Source organism: Crinia signifera, chromosome 12, assembly GCF_055691185.1.
Source record: "Crinia signifera chromosome 12, ASM5569118v1, whole genome shotgun sequence".
Classification (NCBI taxonomy): Eukaryota; Metazoa; Chordata; class Amphibia; order Anura; family Myobatrachidae; genus Crinia; species Crinia signifera.
In genome coordinates this window covers 64,582,286-64,603,617 of record NC_139228.1, presented here as the reverse complement: position 1 = coordinate 64,603,617, position 21,332 = coordinate 64,582,286, and the positions used below count along the sequence as shown (strand labels likewise).

At 47.5% G+C, this 21,332-nt stretch overlaps 1 protein-coding gene across 2 annotated transcripts in view; it reads right to left on the bottom strand.

The window, feature by feature from the left end:
• CCDC85C (coiled-coil domain containing 85C) overlaps nt 1–16,463 on the bottom strand; it is an 80,916-nt gene extending 64,453 nt beyond the window's left edge. Inside the window, exon 1 of one of the 2 annotated variants that reach the window (XM_083166976.1) lies at nt 15,457–16,463. In XM_083166976.1, the coding sequence (XP_083023102.1) occupies nt 15,457–16,141 (685 nt within the window). In that variant the 5' untranslated portion in view covers nt 16,142–16,463. The remainder of the gene's footprint in view (nt 1–15,456) is intronic. The other variant, XM_083166975.1, reaches the window with a different exon arrangement.
• Between the last annotated feature and the right edge of the window lie 4,869 nt (nt 16,464–21,332).

Genomic DNA, 21,332 nt, shown 5'->3' with positions numbered 1-21,332 from the left:
TGCAGGAGATGTGTACAGATAGTGTGAGTGTGGGAAGCAGGTGTGCACCGGGAGCTTGGGGGGGGGGGGGGGGGTGTAAGGTCATCGTTTTCTGGGAGTGCCCCTGAAAACACAGGCGTCTCCCGGCTGTTGGAGGGGCCGATATCAGCAGCAGCCTCCTCCTCCTCCCTCCTACGGACCATCCACTGACACATTAGTCATACAGTCCGTGCCAGATATCACAATGATTTTACACTACAGCATCTGGCAGAATGATTCATCCTCTCACAGCCTCCACGTGTTATACAACTGACTGGGAAATGTTACCAAATATAACATCCGATCCCCTTATCTGTCATTTAACTCTTACTACAGCGAATACAATAAGTGAAGTCATGAATGAGGCTCTCTGGGGTAAGTCTGTGGAAATGGAAGGTCACACTGTATTGGTGGACAATTTATTGGTGGGGCCCCCACAAACCCAGCCTTGGAAACCGTTCAACGGGTCTACAGTCATTATTGAACGCTATTAAGGTTAACACTGACGCTATTAAGGTCGACCACTGACGGTTGACAGGCCTTACGTCAACACATGCAAAATGTCGACATGGCTAAGCTGACACGGTCAACAGGTCGACACAAGCATTAGGTCGCCAATCAAAAGGTCGACATGAGTTGTTTCTTTTAACCCAACATGTGCCGACAGATGGAATTTCATGCCCTACCTCCCACTAGGGCGTGGAGGTAGAATATAATAGTGTGCCGAGCGTAGCAAGGCACCGTGCCAGAAGCATGGTGAGCGCATGTCGACATTCAGGGCAAAAAAACCCCAGAAAAACCCTATGTTGACCTTTTGACTATCGACCTTTCCAAAGTCATCCTAATGTTTCAGCATCGGTGCACGGATACGGTGTCCATGTCGACATTTGGGCCCAAGAAAAAAAACCATGAAAACCTCATGTTGACCTTTTGACTGTCGACCTTCCCATTGTCAACCGAATGCTTGTGTTGACCTCTTAAATCTGCCAACCTTTTGACCTTCAGTGGTTGACCCAATGACCCATACCCGTCTAACGGTGGTGGTTTCCTAAGGTCAGCAGGTAACCTGTTGTAAATGTGCATCCTATGTCAAGTTCTGTTCTCGGTGATTCGCTTTGTTTACAGTAAACACACTTGTGCTCAAAGTGTTATCGTCAAAACATGCTTTAAAGGGATAGGTAATAATAAATACAGTTGAACAGTGTCATTTGTTACACCCGGAGCAATGCTAATGTATTATTACAGGACATCAACATTAATCTTGATTATAGGTCCCTGAAGCAAACTTGTGATTTGCACGAAATGATTTGCGGAGGAAACAAAGGAACGTTTATTCACCAACACAATCATCCTGGATAATAAAGATGTCAATCAACAATTGTCTCAACTGACAACTTTATAGCCCATTGATAGCTGTACTTAAAGGGGTTTACAAAGATGGGAAATAAATACTACAGCCTGATACATTCAGATAATCCATTTGTACAGTACATGAAAGTTCAAAGTTGGAATGGAGAAACTTTGGAAGGGATGGTGTAAGACATGTTGGTTATGTACTGTATGGACTGAAGCAGAGTGTGAAGAGAATAGAGTGAAGTGGGTAGTCTGCAAGGCGCGTTTCGCTTCATGAAACGTACGTCACCTACTTTACAAGTTAATGTCACCATCCTTATTTGCAAATCAATCTTCTTAACTCTGGTTCAGCTAGAATACCTCGAAAAAATTTTTTTAAAAGATGTACTAAGGATACAAATTTAATTATTCATTGCTTCTCTCTATATTTTTTTTTTTATAGGAAGTTAAATAGAAAACATTGCATTTTAAAACGGACTTCTCAGAACTAACAATTAACATTAAGTTACTCCCTCTAACTAAATTTAGGGAGCATACTAATTTATTAATCTCCCCATATATCATCTGTCTTGTAAATTTATGATCCAAGTCGACCGGTGACATTCGGCACAAAAAAAGTGAAAAAATAATGTCAACCATGATTCCGTCGCTCTAACACTGGCGTCTAACTTCTGTTAAGGCCCCCATACACTATGCGATTTGGGCAGGATTTCACCCCATTCGTATGGATTGTGAATGGAGCGAAATCGGGCCAAATCGCATGTCTAGACACCCCGTCCGATCCGATGCGTGTTCCCCTTCAAATTGCATCGAGGTCGGGAGGTCGGACCGGCTGCACATAAGATTTATTAAACCTTATGTGCAGCCTCCGGGCGGGGGATGCTGCAAGGCGGGCCGGCAACGCTGCAAGGCGGGCCGGGGATGCTGCAAGGCGGGCCGGGGATGCTGCAAGGCGGTCCAGAGCAGTGGGCAGGGGACGCTGCAAGGCAGGCAGGGGACACAGAGGCGGCGGACGCCGGTGAGAAGAACGGAGAGCTGGGCAGGAGAAACAAACCCAAGAGAAAAAACAATACAAATGAATGGACAGTCAGTGATTGGTTGAGCATTCTCTCAGCCAATTTCTGATTGGCTGAGAGAACGCTCAGCCTATCACTAGCTGCCCATTCCTTTGTATGGGCTTTTTTTCCCCCTTGCCGCACTGCGACTGATAGCTCCCTCTCCCTCAGCCCGGTACTCCACATCCCACGCCCGCCGCCTCTATGTCACCACCCCCCTGCTCCCTCCACCTGCAGCTCCCGGGAGTTGCATAGGATAAATCGCATGCGATTTATCCTATGCAAAACTTGGTACATCAAGTGCCTAGTCAAGTGTCCCCCTCCCGGGGAGCTGCCGGGGAAATCAGTTCTGACGTCCTTAGGACAGGTCGGACTAATGTATGGGGGCCTTTACTGTCGGACCTAGGTGCGGGCGACTATCTTCAGGTGGTCGATCTAGACATCATAGATCTGTGGACCGGATACCCTCTGTACCACCTACTACCATTCACCAGTCTACCCTCCAACCTAGTTATAAACTCATTTTTTCTACAATACAATGTAAAGCTTTGTACAGGTAGATGAAAGCAACAGGTAGATTCTCGGCCCAGCCAAAAATCCATCAGCGGGGCAATTAGAACGATGAAAGAAAGCTGAAAATATGCCTCACTTCTATGCAAATACCTTAGAGCTGGAATTTAGGGAGATGCTGGCAGCACCTGCGAGGCCCCTTCAGTTACTCACGCAGGTCACAATAAACAATGGGAAATGTCGCATCGCGTAGAACGCTATGGAGTAACAAGATTGTTAGAATGCGCCGGAATCCTGTTTCATCCTGATCCCAGTTATCCGAGACAGCAGGAAGATGGATACACAATGGCACGTATTCTGTCCAACTGACATGATATCTATAAAACAACCAGGCCGCGATATGGTTACATGGACCGCCGTGTATGGGATCCATCCCAGGGACAGGCGGTTTGACCTGTCTATGGTTTTTCTAGAAGTTCTAGCTTGGGAACAACTAGACAACGTCAACTCCGATCAATGGGGTAAAGAATTCTGAATGAGCCCGGGCAACAAGAGAAGGTCTTGTTCCCATCAGACTGCGATCCGATTCCTGAGAGATCGGGTGAAGCTGTTTGACGAGCAAATGGCAGGAGCGTTTCTGCGTTAGTAAATAGAGGACATATTTGTGTGTTTGGTCAGTGTAACAGCACCCAGTCAGGTTTAGTATGAGGAACTGTATAGCCCTTTGTCTAGGGGTCAGCAGAGAACACTGGAGACCAGGGATTCTCAAACCCAACACAGTTCACGTTTCCCAGGTTCCCTGGCAGATGCACAGGTGCATTCATTACTCATTGACACATTTTGAACGAATCACAGTTGGAGCTAATTATTTCACTTGTGATTCTGTGGAGGAGACCTGCAAAACATGCACTGTGTGGGGTCCGGAGGACCGAGTTTTAAAACCTGTGCTGGAGACTTTCACCAAAGTCTCATTTGGTTCATGGGATGTAAACCAGTGGCAGAACAGGTGTGGGGATCCCGACAGTGGGGATCCCGACTGCCGATGCTCCGACAGGGGGGCCTCGCTACACTCACCACAGGTTATATTCTCTCTGTGGGGGTTGTGGACCCCCACAAGGGAGAATAGCCCCTGTGAGTCGGGATCCCCACTGTTGGGATCCCCACTGTCGGAGCGTCATCCGGCACCTGGCAGAACTAACATTGGCAGTGCATCAGGAACCACTGCTGCTCCTATCACCCACTGTTTTTTTCCAGTCACAGTCTGCCCCCCCCCCCCGCCATGTTGTATATTGTGAACTTGGGTTGGGGTGGAGGAGGGGGGCCCCAGATGATATGTTTGCACCTGGGCTTACCACCCACAAGTTCCACCACTGATGTACACTGCACATTGTTGTTTTACCTTTACTCATAAATAAGACATTTTTACATTAGCTCCCTGCACAGGTGCAATCAGCAAGTTACCACAAACAGAGCATGTGCAGATGTGAATTTATACGCATGCTTGTCCTATTCCGAGTTATAAAGACCTCGGTTGGATCAATCTTCCCGTGAAATTTTGCATTTATCGGCTGGACTTCCTTTTGCTGTAACATGGCAGCCTTGCTCTCATAACTATGAAGCGATAGAGTGCAGATCTGGTCACATTGTACACAGCCCTTTCTGTTTCTCTCCTTATACTAAGCATGACATGGAAACAGTAATGAAATGAGACAGCGCTGGGCGTTCTCAGCAAAGTGCAGGCACCATGCTTGGGCGCTTTGATAGGAATAAATCTGTTGCTAGGGAAGAGCTGGAAATCACCAGTCATAATAAAATGTTCTCAAGAATCTCAATTCCCTCAGACAATGTAACTGGGAATACATCGCAATAACTAAACCGGTGGCGATCCTGAATGGCAGGAATGTCCAAACTGTGGCCCTCCAGCTGTTGTGAGACTACACCTCCAAGCATGCCTTGCCATAGTTTTAGCCTTCCCTAATAGCAAAACTGTGGCAAGGCATGATGGGACCTGTAGTTTCACAACAGCTGAAGGACCATTGGACATGCTTGCTTGTAAGGAATATGCCCTGACGTTATAGGGAACGTCACCCAATTCCAGCAATTTTGGCAGCTTTACTCAACCCGTTTTGGCCCAATATGTGCCAGGGCAGATTCAAGGGGTGTGTCTACCACAGATACAGGGGTATCATGCCCCCGTATGCGTGAAGCACTTTTATCCTTTTGCTAGCGGGGCTAGTTTTCCAACATCGCCACCGGTGGAAGCCATGGCGACTTCAGTGTCTCAGAAGTTCCCTCCGCATGAGGTGATTTATGTGCAAACGATGCAATGTAAAAAGATCAAGATTAAAACTACCAAGCTTTAAGCGGGATCAATAAAATCTGCAGGGAAGGTCTGAAACAAGTTGTGCGCACAGTGTCGCGCCGCGAGGCAGATATCGGCCGGCTCAGCGGGAGGCCTTCTAGCTAAAGTTCCATATTGAAGTTTAGAGAGGGAATTATGTCAAATGAAGGAGAATCAATTACTGATGTTTATTCATTAACTCACCGCTTGTGCGTGGTGATAAAATGGAAAATAAAGTCGTTTCCGTGAAACCGAATACATGAAATGACTAAGAAGCAGCTGACAATCTAACCAACATCCCCCCTCATCTTACTTAACGTGCACCTAAAATCTGCACAGTGAAGGCAGCCATTTTTGGCGAGCTGAACCAATATCCAGCCAATCGGCTCACTGGTGACTCACGACGTCACAGTGGCTCAGTGATAACTCACTGATTTGTTTACATGCCAATATGTTTATATGCTAATCCCTGAACAACTCAGGTTACTGAAGCGATGTGCACCGAGCAGATGTTACTCCGATATATCGGAACCTGTGTACAAATAGAGCGATGTTAATGAAGGACGGAAAGATTGCTGTTCCGTCCGTCTTTCATGTGTTTGCAGTGGCTAGCGACATCGCTAAGATTTATGTGCAATATATCCGGCCAATTTGTCTAGCATATAAACCCGTGTGTATTCCACTTTACATAATAAGTTGAATTATTACTGCTACAATTAAAATTCTCATGGGTGTCTGACATAAAATAGATCTTTATACGGTTGCGACTGCTGGTCTGCAAACTGAGGTGATAAATGTAAACTGAAGTGACGGTATTAAGGTGACGTTTTCTTTTACACTCCTGCAACAAGAGCTGAACACTCTCACTGACTTTTTCCTTATTTGCACATTTCAAAAGAGCTGTCACAATGTGATATATTCCAAGGCCGCTTATGACTAAATGTAACGCTGTCCTGTAAAATGCCTGCACATCAGCTGTATTTGTCCTTTGTCCCTCAGATTAGCAAAGTCGCGCTGCCAACGAGAGAACAGGGAGGGGGCAGGGGTTATTAGTCTGGGCTGACACAGGGAAAGGCAAGTAGACAGTGTAGATGGTTATTATGGTTTATTTATATGGTGCCACAAGGGATCCGCAGCGCCTAATTACAGAGTATATCCAATGTAAGTCGCGGTTTTGCTTTTTTCCTTTCAGACAATATAGGTGGCCAAAAATAAAGTTTCTCTAGTCAGAGTCGGCTGTGGTGCAGGGTGCCACGTTGTTGTCATTAAGGATCCTCCCCCACTGATTAAAGCGGTTTGCTGCATTTTACTCCATGCAAGGCTAGTATCTCATTCAAATAAAGTCAACCAACCTCCTGGGCCGCCGCCACCTGTCAGGAAATGGGTGGAGACCGGGGGAGGCCTGGAGGATCCTCACAAGTTTCGGACATCCCTGCACCTTTGGGAAACTTGGCAAGTATGCACTAATATAGTAAGAACACTATTCAAAGCATTGGGAGTGAAAAAACAAAACAAAAATTGCTCAACTGGGAAAATTTGGCGTCGTACAAGGTAAAATGCTTGAAAAGGTACCGACAAACAAATCACTAAGAGAAAACCTAAAGTTACATTTTCCAAATTCAACTGAAAAACAAAAGGCACAGTACCACTCCTCTCATTCATTATATAGGAGGTTTCCTAGCATCTGTTCCTATCCTGTGTCTTTGGATAAATGCACAGTACCACTCATCTCATTCATTATGCGGGATGTTTCCTAGTATCAGTTCCTATCCTGTGTGTATAGATAAATGCACAGTAACACTCCTCTCATTCATTATGCGGGATGTTTCCTAGTATCAGTTCCTATCCTGGTTCCATGGATAAATGCACATTACCACTCCTCTCATTCATTATGCGGGAGGTTTCCTAGTATCAGTTCCTATCCTGTGTGTATAGATAAATGCACAGTAACACTCCTCTCATTCATTATATAGGAGGTTTCCTAGCATCTGTTCCTATCCTGTGTCTTTGGATAAATGCACAGTACCACTCCTCTCATTCATTATGTGGGATGTTTCCTAGTATCAGTTCCTATCCTGTGTGTATAGATAAATGCACAGTAACACTCCTCTCATTCATTATGCGGGATGTTTCCTAGTATCAGTTCCTATCCTGGTTCCATGGATAAATGCACATTATCACTCCTCTCATTCATTATGCGGGAGGTTTCCTAGTATCAGTTTCTATCCTGTGTGTATAGATAAATGCACAGTAACACTCCTCTCATTCATTATATAGGAGGTTTCCTAGCATCTGTTCCTATCCTGTGTCTTTGGATAAATGCACAGTACCACTTCTCTCATTCATTATGCAGGATGCCATTTCCTAGTATACGTATCTATGGATAAATGCACAGTGCCACTTCTCTCTCTCTCATTATGTACGATGGAATTGCCTAGTATCGGTTCCTATCCTGTGTCTATGGATAAATGCACAGTGCCACTCCCCTCTCTCATTCATTATGCAGGGTGTCATTAACAGAGTACCTGGCAGCAATGAATATTCGGCTTAACTGCAACATTGCTAATTATCCCTTTTGACAATATTATTATTAAATATTCTAGCCTGCGGTAAACATTTAAGTTACCGTTGAACTAAAAGTTCCAGCGAGTTCTGAGGCCGTTCCATTCGATTTCAAGAGCTGGACAAACTACATTACAAAGCAGTATAATACAGTATACCGTATATGATATGTTACACTCAATGCCAATGCTGAATCCTGTACCAATAAGTAACGAAATACAACTGTGTGTAGCTGCACACCCTAGCACACTGCGATAAGTCCTCGCACACAACCACTACTGTACTATAAGCACCTCCCGCTACTATGGATTCCTGCTCCTGAAACAATGGGGGAAAGTTGCCTTTCCGGATTCCTAGGCATTCCACCTGCAGCGTGTCACAGTGTCTCCAGTCCAAAGAGATCCCGTGCTCCCACTCAGCCTCGCCCTGGACTCTGGCCTGACAACACCCATATACTAACCCACGGTTTCCCACAACACATACATCCACTCGGCAGCACCAGGTATACTGGGAGAAGCAGTTATAATTACCGGGATACATCTACAAAACTCTAATATTTCCGGAAGACCTCCAGGGTTAGACTGGCCAATCGGGGTACAGGAGATCAACCGGTGGGCCCCATTGCCTGGGGGCCCAGCTCTTCTAGAGATCAGGATACAGAATGAGCACTTCAATAATACATTATACATATGCTGCATTACACGGCGGTGTATTTTCTATATTGCATTGGTGATATTTATTAATTAGATAGATACCAACACTATGTACTCTCTCATGGAAACTGGCCACACCCCTAAACACGATCGCCTATCACAGCATTTTGCCATTGGTCCATTCATGTCTCAGTCCCTTTAAACTAGGCACTTGAAACACACAGGAGACCTATCAACGCTCAGCACCAGATTAATCAAGCTTCAAAAAAGTGATACAATGGAGAGTGATAAACAGCCAGCCAATCAGCTCCTACCTGCCATGTTACAGGCTGGGTTTGAAAAATGACAGGAGTGGATTGGCTGGTTGTTTAGCACTCTCCACTTTATTACTTTTTGAAGCTTGATATATGACTTTTAAATGTAATTTCAAAGACTGTACTATAGTTAAAATCTCATTGGCTGGTCTATGAAAGATCTCTTAGATACCAGTAACAAATTCTATTTCCAAGATCGGACATATGAAGCTGGCACATCTCCTTATCCTGAATTATCCTTGTCTTAAGCTAAAAAAACAAAAACACTGAAAAATAAGGAAATTTGCTCTAAAGTTACTAATGGGTTTGTAAGATGCAAATGAATGTGAAAACAATAGGGGCTTTGTGACGTCGCACCAGAACCGGTCCTGTAAAGAGTCGTTCCCCCAGGAGCCGGTGATTGATTCTGTTCGGACTTGGGCCAGTGATCGCAGCTACTTACATTGTAACTGTCATCCACCCAGCAAACACCTTGGCTTTCAATGGCTGCACTACAGCTACTGTACTTATTCAGTATACATGCAGTCATACAGTATATCGCACAAAGACACAGCAAGATGGGACAAGCAAACCTGGTCTCTTTTATAAAGGTTTTATTTGGCACAGGGGAAAGGGGGGGGGGGGGGTTGGTTTGTTAGACATTTCACAATTTGAATTGTCTCATATAACAGAGGAATCTTTATGGTTGGAATGTAAGCTATATACAATTACGAGCAAATTCCTCCAAGAGACATTTACATATGTATAATGAAAAGATTCCAGATACTCAAAACTGCTATTTTGGAGATACAGGGCGAGATTCTCTATTACAGAAATGCGGTAAAAACCCCGTTATCGGGGTTTTTACCGCATTTCTGTATTCTCTAACCTCCCTCCGCAGTGTCACCGCTGTGGAGGGAATCGCCAGCAAAAGCTGGCGGTTCCCTGCAGAAGCCTATGGACTTCTTACCGCAGCGGTGTGTGAGGGATCCGTCACGGATCCCTCCCAGCATGCCCCGCAGCCGGCGCGTCAGTCTGCGCATGCGCAGACGGACTCCTGGGGTCATAGACCCGGAAGTCCAGCAACGGCGCCACATCGCAAGGGACAGCTCTTACCGCAAGAGCTGTCCCTTGCGTTAATGACCTCATATTTTAGAGAATATGCGGTCATTAGAAATGCGATGCCCGGCGAAGAGGGCTGCGGATTTTAGAGAATCCCACCCTAAATGAGAGACATACAGATAATCGCAGACTGTTATACTGCTTTCACATTGCAGAAACGGGTATTGACCCTGTATTCTTAAATGGGACTTTAAAATGGGTCTGAACCTTAAGACCTTGCAGGTGAAAACCGTTTTAAAAAGCATTTAATACCATTCACACATTCAACCTGTTTAACCCCCAAGGGACACGTTTCAAACCATAGAAATAGAGCCATTCACACTGCCTAAAAAACGGCTTTGAAACGTGTAGGACTCTGCTTTTTAAACGTGTTGAAATACCAGTTAACTTTAACCGGTAAATCAACTCTGGCGCTTTCACACTGCAGCCTTAAACATTTTAAAATGGAAAAAAAATGGCAATATACCGTTTTAAAAGTGCAGTGTGAAAGGGGTATAACTGGGAGGAACCAGTACATTATTTTATTTATTTTTTTACACACTTTGAAAGCAAACAGTTACAGTATTTACCAAGCGTAATACATTTTCGCAGTTATGTATGTAATATATGCACGTGTTCCGCATTGAGCTCTCTGGGAAAACCGAGGATACGATTCCATAGCTCTATTCTAAAGAGTACTGAAGGATACAACAGGATGGGTATGACGTCATTAGTTCAACATGGTCTAGGTCAGGGGTGGGCAATTAGATCAGCTGATGGGCCACTTAATACTTCCAGCAGATATTCAAGGGCCGCACTCCAGACATAGGGGGTGTGGTCAAAGGGGGTACATCTTTGAATATATTGTAGCACACCATTTACCCCTTTTACACATCATGCAACACAACAGTAGGCCCCTTATACTTTCCCCTTACTTTAGTAATTCAACACACCAGCGTGGCGAGCGCAGCGAGCCCGCAAGGGGCTTTTTTGCGCTCGCCATGCTGTCTGACTCCGGCCAGTCGGGATCATGACTGTCGGGATCATGACTGTCGGGATCATGACTGTCAGAATCCCGACTGTCGGAGTCCCGTACCACACCCCTCCCCCTTAGTTACTCCACACACCTTCCCCCAATAGTAATGCCACACACCTGCCCCTCTTTAGATATTCAAAACACCTGCGCGCCAGCCTTAAAAAACGGCGCAGATTGCAGCCCCATGCAGTCAAGACTACTCACCTATCCTCAGCGGCGCTGCGGCTGTAGTGACATGTGGGACACTGCTGTATGTGTGTCCGATGGCGGCTGTGTGCCCGCGGCATAGTCCTGCGGCCTTTTGGCATGCACCTACTATGGACACCTGATCTGAATATTATTTCACCAGCTTGGTCACTGGTAGCCACAGACTGCAAACTGTAGGCACAATGAAGGTAAGACCTAAAAATTGACACATTGCTAGTCTTGGGGATGGATTTGGGGCGCGGCTCCCCTCGGGTTGGTGAAACCGAGTTGCTTTCGGGGTGGCACACCCTAACATTTATTTAGCACTATTTAATTTTCACTAATATACTTTCTCTAGCACAACACATTTTAACCTCTAGCTTCTGCTACTTTCTTATTAACACACTTCTAGCTTAGTTTTTTCACTTGTGTGCTGCCCTGGGGTGACTTGCTTATACTGGCCTTTTTGGGGTTCCGCGCCCCAGATCCAAACTTAGTATTAGGGACCCACCAGAAATGAGGTTACCGTGAAGCTGGTTGGTGGGCAAATATTTCTTGGCCAATTGATATACCAAGAACCTCTGTTATTGACCGATTGATTAATAATATGGAGTGTGCATCTGCACCACATGTTTTTCTTTGCAGAACTACAAGTCCCAGCATGATAGCACCTCATGTATATTGGGTGTGCATTCTAAGATTCCCCCCCCCCCCCCCATAACCTACTATGGACAGGCTGGGCATCGGCTACACAGGACACACACACAGCTGCCATCGGACACACATACAGCAGCGCAGAGTGGCGGGCCAGTTAGGAGCTGTTCACGGGCCGCGGGCTTTTTGTTATCCACCCCTGGTCTAGATCTACAGTCAAAAGGTTGACACATGAAAAGTCACACTCGCCACACTATTTTATTCTCCCACCACGCCTTAGTGGATGGTAGGGCATGAAATACTGCCCGTCGGCACATGTCGGCTTAAAAAAAAAAAAAAAAAAAAACTTTTGACTCAACCTTCCTATTGTCGACCTAATGATTGTGTCAACGTATTTCATGTGTCTGCCTAAGCCCCGTCGACCTTCAGTAATTGAGCTAGTGACTGTATCCCCTCTGGAAGCGCTTTCCATAGGAAATAGGACACTAATGAGATTGGTTTCAGTTTTCAGGTCTTGATAAATAGCACAATCGCAACACCCGTATGGGGCGAGTGGTTTACTGCGATTCTGATATTCTAGGCTTGAACATCGGACTTGTAGCTTCGTGATAATCATGCGGAAATGACTGTTTCCGTGAGATTGACAGGGCTAGATAAATAGGCCCTTAGTCTGTTTATTGAGCCACATCCATACTTGCCTACCTCCCGGGAAACTGGAGGCTTATGACAACCAGGGGGCACTTTTGGCCACCAGAAAGTATGGGCAAGTCTCCCGATGGTAACCACCACCTGCCACCCACTTACCGGGAACAGTTTAAAGATTACAAGTCCCAGTATAATATATAATACTGAACATCTCCTATTAGTACCAAGACAATATAAGGAACGTCGTGGAGAGGAGCTGAAGGAAAATAGCTCCTGACTCAATCAGTAGTCAGGTTCAGTCCATCGTGCACCGACAGCCTCAGAAATACTGGTACTAGGGCCTAATACAAAAGGTGGAAGAAAATCCTCAAAATAGTGCGCGCAAAAGCTGCGCATATTCAGCTGTATGCAGGAGCATGCGTACAAATTCTCTTCCAGTCACCCTCATCAGCGTGCACTTCCTCCTGCGCTACACTAGGGGCCTGATTCTGGTTCACTTGCAAAAGCAAATTCTCTTTCTAATGGACAAAACCATGCTGCACTGCAGGTGGGGAAGATGTAACATGTGCAGAGAGAGATAGATTTAGGTGTTATTTTGTTATTTGCAGACTAAATACTGGCTGCTTTATTTTTACACCCAAATCTAAAGGCCCCCATACACCGAGCAGATTCCGAGGAGTCTGGCCATCATATCGGCCCAAATTGGGCAAGTTTGATGTTCCCTCAGGTCCGAATCGCAGCCCTGTGTGACAAATAGTGATGGATCACATAAGTCTCTGATTCCTGGGAAGGTCTTGGGTGACTCGCCGGGAATCTCTCTCTGTACGTTACTTTCTCTGTACATTACATCTGCCCCACCTGCAATGCACATAGTTTTGTCCATTAGAGAGAATTTGCTTTTGCGAGAGAACCAGAAATTAGGCCTTAAGGCCCATACACACTGGGTAACATTGAGCTGAAAGTTGCTCAAAACAGAATGTTTGAGCACCTTTCAGCTCAAAGCCGCCCAGTGTGTATGCCCCGGCAATGAGCGGTGAGCGCTGCTGCATGCTCCCGCATCATCGCCAGGAAAGCCGTTCATCTACTGGTATTACCAGCAGATGAACGCGATCATCACTGTCCATACACGCTGGGCATAGTCGCCCAGTGTGTATGGACCTTTAGGTTGTAAGAGATACACCTCCAAGCTCTGTACAGGGCGGATTGTGTCACTACACCACCACAGTCTTTGCCAACTTGAGCAGGTCTCATTACGACTGGTTCTGCCTCATCAGTTGTAAGTGTAGAAGCAACTGAAATGTGCATGGCTGATGCGCCCATTTCTGCGCAACGCACAGCGCAAATACACACAACATAGGCAAATAGGTGAACATTCAGCTGGGCACTAACTACTAGAGAAACCAGAAAGCCACAGAGCCATCAACTGTATCCCAGCAGGTAACCGTTTGTAATGTGCCCCAACCAGTCCCTTAGGGCACATTACCAGGCAGAGGCCGGATCAGAGGCCGGTATTTAAATACCTGTTTTGATATTTTCCTTTCCTACCCATCATACCTCATAATTCCTTTATTATCTACTTATTATAGCATGCCATTTTAATGGTGTGTGGCTGCACCATTGATAAAACACCGACCTGTCATTTCCTACATTCGCTACCCTCTGTTTCAGAAATGCAAAGAATGTTACAATACCTTTTATTAAAGCAAATCTAGGAGCAAATACTCGCTGCAGATTTGAGCCAAACGTTCTCTGATCAAGACCCATCTCAACTAAACCTCATCTGGTTTTGTGCGATCTCAGACTTTGCCTAGAACCATTATCATAAGGCAGCATTTGGTGTTATGTTACACTACAACGACCTGATCATATGCAGATCGTAAGAGCGATTAAACGAGTGATTGTGCTTAAAAAGCACATGCGATCTGCTTAGGACCGCAAGCATAGGCAAAAAATCATACTTGAGGCATGTAAGGATGGTGTAGTGGTTAGCATTACTGCCTCACAGCGCTGAGGTCATGGGTTCCATTCCCACCATGGCTCTAACTGTGCAGAGTTTGTATATTCTCCCCGTGCTTGCGTGGGTTTACTCCGGGTACTCTGGTTTCCTCCCACAATCCAAAAATATACTGGTAGGCTAATTGGCGCTCAACAAAATTAACCCTAGAATGTCTGTGTGCGCATGTACATGTGGTAGGGAATATAGATTGTAAACTCCACTGGGGCAGGGACTGATGTGAATGTTCAAATATTCTCTGTAAAGCGCTGCGGAATCTGTGTGCGCTATATTAGAAACTGTTAATAAACCAAATAATAAATGTATGATCTGAGAATCAACCTCTCGACCCGCGGATCAAACAGATATACCTCACGATGCGCACACAATCCATCGCATGACCCGTCGAAATCGTGCATTCGTACAGAATATAGCTCCAGTGTATGGCTAGCTTAGTGCTCTAACATCCACTACTTAGGTTTTCCTGTATCCCAAGACCAGTGTAATCACTCACGCAAGATAAGAACTCCAAACATGTCCATTGATAAAACAGGGCCAATCAATCATTGTTGACACAGTGTGACAAAGGCTAACAGAATACAACAAAACAAAAATACAATAAATTGAAAATAAATGTAATAAAAAAGGAAATGCAACCAATAAAATAAACTCAAAATGTCAAAGTATATGCAATAAATAAAAAATGAAAATAAATTTAAATTAAAAATAAATAAGCAAATGCCATAAATAAATAAATTAAAATAACTATGTAAATAAATAACTAAAATGGAAATAAATATCAATAAATGAATAAAAAAATGGAAATAAATAAACGCACAGTGTTCTTTGCAAAACCAAAAAGTTTCCGGAGTAGAGGATCTAAGTAACTTTCTATAAAAAATATATATATATATATATATATATATATATATATATATATATAATATATATATATATATTTAGTAGGACAGGGACATGACACTGAGCATCAGACTACCCTGCACACATCACCAGAGAGTGACAGAGCCATCTCTGCATGGGGAGCCAGGCACTTACCATTCAGCCCATTAGGGATGCTCCTGTGGTGGGGCAGGGTGGACAGGTCATCCGCAGACCTCCTGATGCTCTTGTTCTCCGCCGGCTTGGAGTGCTGGTGGTGATGGTCCGGGCTCCCGGCGCTGCCCGTGCTGGACGTGCTGCTCCCATCCCCTACATCCCTGGTTGCAGAGCCCCCGTTCAGGTTGGTGAGGCTGCTCTGGCTGTCTATGGAGCTCCGGGAGCCGGCCCCGTTCCTCTCCTCGTCCAGCATCAGGACGATCTCCTTGAGCTCCAGGTTGTCCCTGAGCAGAGCCTCCTGCCTGCTCTCCAGCTCCTTCAGCTTCTGCTGGTAAGCCCCCACCTCCTTCCACATCACCCCGGCGGTGTGCCGGCCGAAGCGCTGCCACTCCCGGGCCAGCTTCTTGCCCTTCTGCCGGTCGTCGTCCAGGAAGCAGCAGAGCTCCCGCAGCTCCTGGTTGTCCTCCTGGAGCTTCTGGTTGACGTCCTTCAGGCCCCGGATCTCGTGCAGGTGGAGCTGCAGCCGCCGGTTGACGTCCTTCATCAGGTGGCCGTGCTCCAGCATCAGGCTCATCTTGTCGCCCTCCGCCCGCCGCAGCCGCTGCAGCAGCTCCTCCTTGCTGGACCTCAGGAGCTCCTCATCCGGGAGCTGGCCCATGTCCTCAGCGGAGCCTCCCCTGGGCATGCATGGCAGGAGATGGGGGAGAGCAGGGATAAGGGGACCGGGACAGGATCAGAGGTCTCCCCTGCCTGCCAACATCCCAGCAGCAGATGCGATGGTGCCAGTCATCCAAGGTGCAGGGGTGTCACTCATGGGTGGTGGGGTTGTCCTGGGTGCCAAGGGCTGGCCACCCCCCGCATGCACTCCTGGGGGAGGTATGTACTATGTATTATGTGCTGCTAACTCCGTGCTCCAGCTGCTCACACCGGGCGCGATCTCGTAACTATGCCGCTGCTTCCAGCTCATCTGTGGACTGGGAGAGACCGCCTGCCCTACCCTGCCCCTGTGTCTGCCCTGCCCCGCCCTTTCCCAGGTCTGTCCCGACCCTTTCCAGATGTGTCCCGCCCCTCACGGCTGAGCCTGCCTGTCCTGTCCCTCCCTTCCACCACTCTGCCCACGCCCCTTTACAGCCCTAGCCTGCCCTTCCCCGCTCTGTCCCTCTCCTCTCCAACTGTGGCCCGCCCCTCCAGGGCTCAGCCTGTTCGTCCTGCCCCTCCCATCCTCAGCTCTACTCCGCCCATCCCCAGCTCTGCCTGCCTGTCCTTACAGCGCTGTGATCGCCTTTTTTCTCTCTCTCTCTCGTTCGAATCAAACCAGCTTTATTGACAGCCCCATGGCACGCAACCCTATCTAGGTCAACGTTCTACTCTGGTTACAAAGTAACAATATAAGGAATGGGAGAGAGGGAGAGATCTGTGAGTCTCAGACACGCAGCGCTGGCTGCAAGTGTATGCACATAGGCAATGTCAGAATAGACATTATATAAAGTACATATTAAATGCAGTTAATGTGTTTATTTTACATATTAAACTAGAACCAAACAACAGGGTTGGAAGGTCGACGTAAGCATTAGGTCGACAATGGTAAGGTCGTCATGAGTTTTTTGCATTTTTTTTACCCAAATGTTGGCATAGTCGATGTGGACACTGATATGGCTATTGGACACTGATATTCTATTCTCCCGCCATATCCCAGTGGATGGTAAGGCATGAAATACTGCCTGTCGGCACTTGTCGGCCCCCCATCCCCTGGTACTTGCTAGCTCATAGGCTCCCCCTACCCTAGTACTTGCTAGCTCGTCCCCTCCCCCCCTCCCCCCTCCCCTGGTACTTGTCAGCTCATACGCATCTCCCCCCCCCCCCCCCCCCCCCTGGTACTTGCCAGCTCATATGCTCCAACCCCGCCCCCCCCCCCATCCCCTGGTACTTGCTAGCTCATCCGCTCCGCCCTCCCCTGGTACTTGCCAGCTCGTACGCTTCCCCCCCCCCCCCCCCTCCCCTGGTACTTGTCAGCTCATACGCAACCCCCCCCCTCTCCCCTGGTACTTGCCAACTTGCCAGCTCATATGCCCCCCCCCCCCATCCCCTGGTACTTGCTAGCTCATATGCTCCCCCTACCCTGGTACTTGCTAGCTCATCCCCTCCCTACCCCCCTCCCCTGGTACTTGTAAGCTCATACTCAACCACCCCCCCCCCCCCCCTGGTACTTGTCAGTTCATACGCATCTCCCCCTCCCCTGGAACTTGCCAGCTCGGCCAGCGGGGATATGCAGTGGGCAGTGTGCAGTGGGGTCCGTTCAGCGAATGGGAAGTCAGCGGCGGGTCCCTGTGGCGGATGGGAACTAGTAGCGCTACTAGTTCCCATCCACCACAGGGACCACACTGCTGACTTCCCATTCGAACGGACCCCGCCGCACACTGCCCACTGCATGATGCCCGCTGCCCAGACCCCTGCGAGCTGGCAAGTACCAGGGGAAAGGATTAGTGTAACATGTACCCTCGCATGGCTCGCTTCGCTCAGCACACCTTACTGTTCCCAATTTTAGTCCATTGGATCGTACATTATGTAAAAAACGGCATTTAAACGGTAATATACCGTTTAAGAGATGCGGTCTGAAAGGGGTTTTACCTGGCAGACCCGTTTTTGGAAAGATTTTCAAATACAGGGTCAAAGCCAGTAATGCAGTCTGAAAGCAGCATGAGTGTATTTGGCAGGAAACATACACACTCCTAAGACCACCCCCTGACTCCTGTGAAACTAGCCAATGGGAGTGCAGGGGCAGGCTTAGAAGGACTGTGTGAAGCCTTATACTGATTACTGGGCGCTGCACAGACACACTCAGCTCACCTGATCCCGGGGGAACCAGCCAGCACATATATTATAATGGGTGCAGTCTATACAGGCCCCTGCATCTCAGAGGGGCCCACACCATGCTTCGGACCAACACTGTTATAGTGTAATTTTATGCCCATTTGGATCATGAAGTAAGAACAAGTTGGTCAAAAAAAAATAATGAAAAACCCATGTCAACATTTCTCTGTGTCGACCAATCCCACATCAAATGTCGACCATTTTTAAGTGTCAACCTAATCACTGTCAACCAATAGTGGTCTACCTAGTCACTGCGACCTAGACACTGTTATCCGGATACGAAAAGCAGCTGGCTCCAATATTATTGTTAAATACATGGTAGTTGACCCTTGTAAACATTTTCATGCAAAAAAAATACAAATAATTTTATAGCGAGGTTGGGGGTTTGGATGAAAGAAGAACCCATTCATTTGTAGCCATTTCGAGTAGCCGAGCAAAACTGATCATCTTCAGGGGCCTACACACGGGGAGATGCTGAGGTGTTCAGCGGAGAACGTAGTCTTTAAAATGGTACTTCATTTTGATTGAAGATAAAGAGACAAAAATGGATCATAATTTTTGCACTGGCCAACTAGTAGGTTTTACTTATTTTATCTTAAATTTTAGCCCTTCCCCTCTTATTATAGATGAGGGCAGGGCTGCCACTAGAAATGCTTGGGCCCGGGACTGACCTACAGTCCAGGCCCCCAGCGGCACAGCCCCATACCTCCGACCCCCCCCCCCCCCCCCCAGGGCACGCCCGCACCTGCCTGCCAGCACCCCAGCCTGCCAGCACCCTGCCTCCCCATTACTTACCATCATGTTGCAGCCGCGTCCTCCGGCTCCTTCAGTCTCCACGGTCTGAGCGCACACTGCAACCTGCAAAGCGCTGAGCCCCTCTGTGTCCTAGGCTCAGCGCTCTGCAGGCTGCACTGTGTATTGTGCGTGCTTAGCCGCTGGGTGAGAGATGCTGGGTGCGCGCGGGGGAGGTAGGGCTGGCTGCCAGGTGAGGAACGCTGGGTGCGGTGGTAGGGGGGCTGTAGGCCCGGGACAGCTGTACTCAGGGCACCCCCCTGTTGGCGGCCCTGGAAGAGGGGCCCGGGTCTCTGTCTGCAGAGACAGGGAAGGAAGTATCAGGGCCTGTGTATAGAGGCCTCTGCTGTGATCCTCACTGCTGGGTGCACCTGAGGTCCGGAAAGGTAAGCAGCCTTTCTTCCCGCTGCCTTTGTATGTCCCAACTCTTAGTCCCCAGCCATGGTTTTGCAAGGAGGGATGTGGCACAGACGTCCGGTTCTCCAGCTTGTACTGAGGTCCGCGTGCGCTTGCCCTGTTGCTGCTGCACGGAGCTCTGGGGCTCTGCTGCCAAACGGGATGAGGTGTCGGGGGCCGGCCTCCGACTGTGGCCGTGCGTCGTGTCCTGCAGCGAGGCTGAGCTGCAGGAGCTCTAAGTAGCGGAGCGGGCTCTGTTTTAGCTGTCAGGTGGGGGGAGGGGGGACAGAGAATGTGCAGCAGTCTGATAGCAGCACTGGTGGTAATGTACCAGTGCTGCTAGTCTCATTAGCGCGTGGAATCACCCATGTTTTTCATACGCGTATCCGGGGCAGCGGGAAAGTGGAGGGGTGGAGCTTACTGCGCCACAGTCAATTTTTTACTTTGATTTGTAAACAAGCAGTACAATGTGCAATTGTATATGAACAATTCGTCAGATTATGAAGGGCACAAAAGGGATCACCAAAAATCACCTGAATTTGTTAAAAATGTTTTAGCTGGAACTATATTCTTATAACTATATTACGATAACTATTGTGATCATATCTGTCTTCCACTTCTCCCTTGCTGAGTTCTTCTGTCTACTGGGTGATTTGATTGAATTTGATCATCTTGATCGCTATGGTTACCTGTTATGTATTGTACTTCTGCAATTCTGTTATGATTTTGTGTTTCCCTTGTATGGTACTGTGGACAGTTTGTGTCACTTATCAATAAATACTAAATAAAAAGAAATAATAATATCTGCATACAGTGATCTCTGTTGTTGAAAGGAATAATGCGGTCTACACACATAGAGGGGGGGATGTTCTAACATCCGCACGCCAGCTCCGCCTCCCTTCGCCGCCCATCGCATTTATAATTATCGCATATGCACTAACATATGCGATAATTATGGCAAAGGACAGCTCTTGCGTTAAGAGCTGTCCTTTGCGGTGAGAGTCAGCGGGTCCCATCGGGTCCCGGCGGCTCCCCCCTCCCTCCCTTACCCGGCGCTGCTGCTGCGCCGGGATCTCCTCCTCCCTGCACCCGGAAGAGGATCATAGTGCAGGGAGGAGGAGGTCACAGGTCCGGGCAGCACAGCTCTGTGCTGCCCGAACACAGGTGAGGGGGGAACGGTGCGGGGCGGCGGGGGTCGATGCAGGGCGGCGGTGGGACGCGATAGAAGCCATAGGCTTCTATGGAGCATCGCCAGATTTTTCTGGCGATGCCCCCCGTCGCGATAACCCGGCAGGGGATGCATCCCAAAATGCGGTAAAAACCCAGATAATGGGGTTTTCACTGCATTTTTAGTTTAGAGAATCTCCCCCAGAGCGTTTTAGGGACATGTTCTAAGCAATCTTACTAGATCGCTTAGAAAATGCCCCTACATCGCTCTGTGTGTAGGGGCCATGGCGATAGCGATGTGCGGCGCTATTGTATGGCAATTAATATCCAGCATGCTGGATAAATCTATAATCGCCGGTGCCAGTGTTCTCACCGGAGAACACCGGCCCTGACAGATCGCTCAGCACACTGCGCTGACACATCGCTGTGTGCTGAGCGATCTTGCTGAATCATTCTTAGGGATCTAGTGTCGCTCAGAACGCTCAGCAAATCTCTACTTGTGTAGGCCCCTTAAGAATATAAAATGGTCTATGATATTTTTGTTCTTTTGCAGTCTTTGAAGTTGAGGGCATCTTCAGAATAAGGACCTTATGGGAGATTCTGGTTCATTCACAAGGCTGTAAATTTGCAGCCTTGGGAGTCCACCAAAC